This window comes from Armigeres subalbatus, chromosome 3 (genome assembly GCF_024139115.2).
Source record: "Armigeres subalbatus isolate Guangzhou_Male chromosome 3, GZ_Asu_2, whole genome shotgun sequence".
In the NCBI taxonomy this organism is placed as follows: domain Eukaryota; kingdom Metazoa; phylum Arthropoda; class Insecta; order Diptera; family Culicidae; genus Armigeres; species Armigeres subalbatus.
The window spans coordinates 35,647,351-35,652,837 of NC_085141.1; the positions used below are offsets into that span (position 1 = coordinate 35,647,351).

The 5,487-nt window shown below is 42.7% G+C and overlaps 1 protein-coding gene across 1 annotated transcript; it reads left to right on the plus strand.

Moving 5' to 3' along the window:
* The first annotated feature begins 1,209 nt into the window (after nucleotides 1-1,209).
* On the plus strand, nucleotides 1,210-3,509 carry LOC134221571 (uncharacterized). The gene is made up of 3 exons (XM_062700761.1): nucleotides 1,210-2,574; nucleotides 2,645-2,799; nucleotides 3,068-3,509. The coding sequence occupies exons 1-3, from the start codon at nucleotides 1,210-1,212 to the stop codon at nucleotides 3,507-3,509; spliced, it is 1,962 nt and encodes a 653-aa protein (XP_062556745.1).
* Nucleotides 3,510-5,487: the final 1,978 nt, after the last annotated feature.

A 5,487-nucleotide genomic window follows, 5' to 3' on the forward strand; every position in this document is an offset into this window, starting at 1 on the left:
GAAGATTTCGCAGAAAATCATTACAATTATCATATTTGCGAATGCGATAGTGGAGATGGACTGGACAATCTGATTCGCGAATACTTCGATGCAGAAGAAATTGGATTACGGAAGATGGAGCATCTGGAATCGGATGAGGTGCAAAGAGCGCGATGGATTCTGGAGCAAACCACTCGTAGAGAAGGTAACCGTTTCTCAACAGGGCTGTTGTGGAAACACAATCAAGTCGAACTTCCCGACAGCTTTCCAATGGCCCTGCAACGATTGAAGTGTTTGGAGAAACGCATGACTCGTGATCCGGTTCTGAAGGAAAACCTGCACAGGCAGCTGCAGGAGTATCAGGACAAGGGTTATGCGCACCCTGCCACAGAAATGGAGCTGAACGAATCCGACCCCAGACGAACATGGTACCTTCCGTTGGGTGCCGTTATAAATCCCAAAAAGCCAACCAAGGTACGACTGATTTGGGACGCAGCAGCGAAAGTTGAAGGAGTGTCGCTGAATACGTTTCTTCTGGCTGGACCCGACCTTCTCGTTTCACTACCCTCGGTTCTGTTCCGATATCGACAATTTCCTGTAGCAGTCTGCGGTGACCTAAAAGAAATGTTTCATCAAATAAAGGTCATCGCAGCTGACCGCCAAGCCCAGCGATTTCTATGGCGCGATACCATTGAAGAACCCCCAAAAATCTTCGTTATGGACGTCTTGACTTTTGGGTCAACCAGTTCACCTTCATCTGCCCAATTCGTCAAAAACAAGAATGCGCAAGAGCACGAGGCCCAGTTTCCAAGGGCGACCGAAGGAATCATAAAATCACATTATGTTGATGACTACCTCGATAGTTTCGAGAACGCGGAGCAGGCTAAACTGGTTACAGAGCAGGTTCGTTATATACACAGCAACGGTGGATTTGAAATTCGTAATTGGTTATGCAATGAGAGGAAAGTTTTGGAGCATTTGGGTGAACGTTCGAAGGCTTCGACAAAAGACTTGACAGCTGCAGGCGGTGATGATTCGGATAGAGTGCTGGGAATGCTCTGGCAGACGGAGACAGATATGCTGCGGTTTTCTACGACGTTCCGGGTTGAAATAGATGCACTCATTCGTTCGACAAGTGGACCGACTTAAAGACAAATACTCAAGACCGTAATGAGCCTCTTCGATCCACTAGGGCTCCTTGCGTCTTTTCTGGTGCATGGGAAAATAATTATGCAGGAGGTATGGCGAAGCGGTATAAAATGGGACGAGTATGTGGGTCAGCGAATCGAACAAAGTTGGCGAAAATGGATCGAGTTACTGGACGTTGTAAGGAGAATTGAGATACCTCGATGTTACTTCGCAAATGCTACCACCGAACGTTACCAAACTCTGCAAGCGCACTTGTTTGTTGATGCCAGCGAAGCGGCGTATGCTGCAGTCGTGTACTTCAGGATTATCGATATGGAAGGTAACCCACAATGCTCGCTCGTGACCGCTAAAACCAAGGTCGCTCCTTTAAAGTATGTGTCTATACCGCGCTTGGAATTGATGGCCGCCGTCTTAGGAGCTCGCTTGTTAACGTTTGTGGTAGAGAATCACACGATTCCAATTCAACAGCGCTTCTGCTGGTCTGATTCCAACACAGTATTGGCCTGGCTTCGTTCGGAACATCGCCGCTATAAACAATTTGTGGCTTGTCGCGTAGGAGAAGTGCTGACGTTGACGAAGGAAAACGAATGGCGGTGGGTCCCAAGCAGATTAAACATCGCAGACGAGGCCACCAAATGGGGCAAAGGGCCAAGCTTCGACGCTGGTAGTCGTTGGGTCCAAGGACCGGAGTTCTTGAGCAGGGCGGAGGAACTGTGGCCTAAAGCAGTTGCGTCAACAGTTTCCACCGAAGAGGAATTACGTCCATGCCACTTGTTCCACGAAGTGATTACGCCGATGGTCGATTTTAAACGCTTTTCCAATTGGAACAGGCTGCTACGAACAGTAGCATTTGTTTTCCATCTTTTCACCGTTCATAAAGCCAATAAAGCAAGTACTATAATGGGGAAGGAACCGACCTACGAAGATTTGAGAGCAGCCGAAATCCAGATTCTGAAAATGGTACAGTGGGCCGTCTATCCAGATGAAATGAGTATCATAACTAGAAACTTAAATCGGGCGGAGGATCAGCGTAGCGCACTCGATAAGTCAAGTTCTATCTACAAGCTTACACCGATGATAGATGAAACCGGAGTTCTGCGGATAGACAGCCGTACTGGGTCAGCACATGTGGATGCATTTGACCTCAAATATCCTGTCATACTTCCCCGGAAGCATCATGTAACTTACTTGATCGTGGACTACTACCACAAGAAGTTCCTTCACGGAAATTCCGAGACGATCGTAAATGAACTTCGTCAAAAATATTACATTCCCCGGATTCGAGTTATCGTAAGAACGGTGACAAGATTGTGTCAATGGTGCAAGGTATACAAATCGCAACCGGTTGTACCAAGAATGGGTCCACTACCTGAAGCTCGTTTGTCTCCCGGAGTGCGTCCGTTCAGTTATATCGGCATCGACTACTTCGGACCAATTCTCGTCAAGGTAGGCAGGTCCAATGCGAAAAGATGGGTCTGCCTCATTACATGCTTAACAATCCGTGCTGTACATGTAGAAGTCGCTTATGATTTGTCTACTCAGTCCTGTATCGCTTGCATCCGCAGATTCATATGCAGAAGAGGAGCGCCGTTGGAGATATACTCCGATAATGGGCGAAATTTTGTCGGAGCAGATAGTATTCTACAAGAGCAAATCAAACGCATCGATAAAGTAGCTGCAGCAACATTCACGAACACGGAGACGAAATGGTTTTCATACCTCCATCCGCTCCCCATATGGGAGGCTCATGGGAGCGTCTGGTACGCTCAGTCAAGACAGCACTGATGAGTATACCACAGGATAGAAAATTCGACGATGAAGCATTATTGACCCACCTTTTGGAAGCTGAATCAATTGTTAATTCAAGACCGCTCACTTACTTGCCGCTTGATTCTCCGGAACAGGAGGCGCTAACCCCAAATCATTTTCTCTTGGGCAGTTCGAGTGGTGTTAAGCAACCTTCTGTAGATTTGGGATTCCCAGACCAAGTGCTCCGTAACAGCTGGGCGCAAATACAAGAAAAGTTGGATCATTTTTGGAAGCGTTGGATACGGGAGTATCTACCAACTCTAACGAGGCGAACCAAATGGTTTAGCGAAGCTAAACCTGTCAATTCCGGCGACATAGTGGTCATCATCGAAGATAAGAAACGTAACGGGTGGACGCGTGGACGGGTTCTGGATGTGACGAAAGGAAGAGATGGCAGAATTCGACAAGCTGTAGTTCAAACTTCAAGAGGGTTGTTCCGAAGACCGGTCTCCAAATTGGCGGTACTAGATGTCGCGAATGGCTGTAACGCTGAGGTCATCACTCATCCTTACGGGGAGGGGAATGTTGGAGACGTTACCCCGCATCTGGCAACCATGCCAACTGATGTCTAATACTACGAGACTATGATAGGGACGAAAGCGTAGCGATAGACAACTACATCCAGACAACGGCAGATAGATAGTTCGAGCAATACTGTGACCACATGCATGGTGTATGTTATTCGAGAAAATCTTATTAGCTAGTTAAAATAGCATTTTTATATAAAAGTAAAGTTTCCGTTATCGATATAATCCAAGTGCTAAATATTCGGATGAAGGATCAATCAATTGAATTCAATATCAGATTAGAGGGAGATATTTTGCATGTTGTATCCAACTGAGCAGGTTAGACGATGATCATAGTGAAACTGTTAATTACTAAAGATCATACTATATTTCTATAGCAATCCCAGTAAAATCTGAAGAGCCGTTTAAAGTGTATCATAAAGTTATACTCGTTATTGAATTAGATCATAACCCTACAGTGAATGCAAGTTTGTTCGAGGGATAGAGTTACCAAACAATCGAACCGAAATTGTGAGTTAATCATTCGATAGTAAAATAGATTTACTAAAATATAATAAAATTCTAGCTTAAAGCATCACGCTAAAAGAACGGTTTTGTTATTCCCGAACAACCAACTACAATTAACAAATTGAGGAATTATCCTTGACTAAATGTGCAAAATTAAAATTATATCAGCTTTACGAAAGAACGATTTGTTTTAGGTTTTGTCTGGGTTTCCGCCACTGTGGATCGGTCGGCTTAACCATCGTAGCATCAGCGACAAGCCGTGCTTCTGTTCTATTTTTACGCAAAGGCATGCTTCATCCTTTGTGGCGTTCAATCAGCATATGGGAGCGCAGCTGGTGTGCGTGAGGACTAGGGTGTCCCAAAATTGGACAAAGTCTGGGATTTTGGGGGCTCAACCTTCAAATGAAAGCTTAGGGTAAAACAAAAGAAAAATTGTTCTACGACAACTCTGGGAAATGACGTTTAGGGGTGGCCCCGACGCGTTTTATGAAAAAAGTGCATTTTTTATAGGTAACATCGAAAATACCGGTATATCGGAAAGAAATTCGATGAAACCCATCCATTTTATATTTTTTACATTTAACTTAGGGTCTATACTTTATGGTAAAACTTTGATACCGCATGTTTTAGCTCTATATATTTTTCACTGATGCTTTAAATGCCCAAAAATGAAGATTTTTTCTGATTATTTTTTTATTAATGCATTTAAAACGGGTATCCATCATAATGCTTTCGAAACTAGATATACAAAGAAAGATGGGGAATTTTATAACGAATATTTTGCTAAAAATAGCAACCTTCTATCTCTATCCGTTTAAAAGTTATTCACGATTTACTGCAGCTTGGAAAAAGACTTTTTGAAATTTCGGATCATAATACCTGGATCATGTTTAAGTAAAAAAACGCCTACTTTTCCATACCAACCAAATGAGTGCTTTAATAACCAATATAGTATTCATATGAGTTGCATAAAATTGATTTTAATACTTATTTGAGTGTTATAATGGAAACCCAAAGATGGACCAGCAGTAACATGACTGACTACACTGAAAATAAACTAAACGCTTATTCAATGTTCTTTTCCACGTAGATCTAACGTGTTTCATTACACGCAATTTTCACTAATTATCCACGTTAGCTCCAATGCTTCTTCTCATTGGAATCTAACGTGTTTTATAATTTTTCATTTTGACTAACGATCCACGTTAAAATCATCTTAAATAATTCTGAATCGACACCACTTGCCAATCCCGTTCATTCTAACGTGTTTTGAACATCATTTTCTAGAGGTTCAGTTTGCTGATCCTCTTTGTCAAGTAGGAGTTCGAAATCAAGAAAATGTAGCGTGATTTGGAAACGGTGACGGTAATTTTTTACTATCAGATTAATATAAAGGTAGGTCCAGAATCTATTTTTCTATAATATTATTCTTTTTAAAACATGATCGAATTTACAGATTTAAAGATAAATGGATGATTGGCCAGTTATTTGTTGTACCGGCACGGAGCAAGTTTTG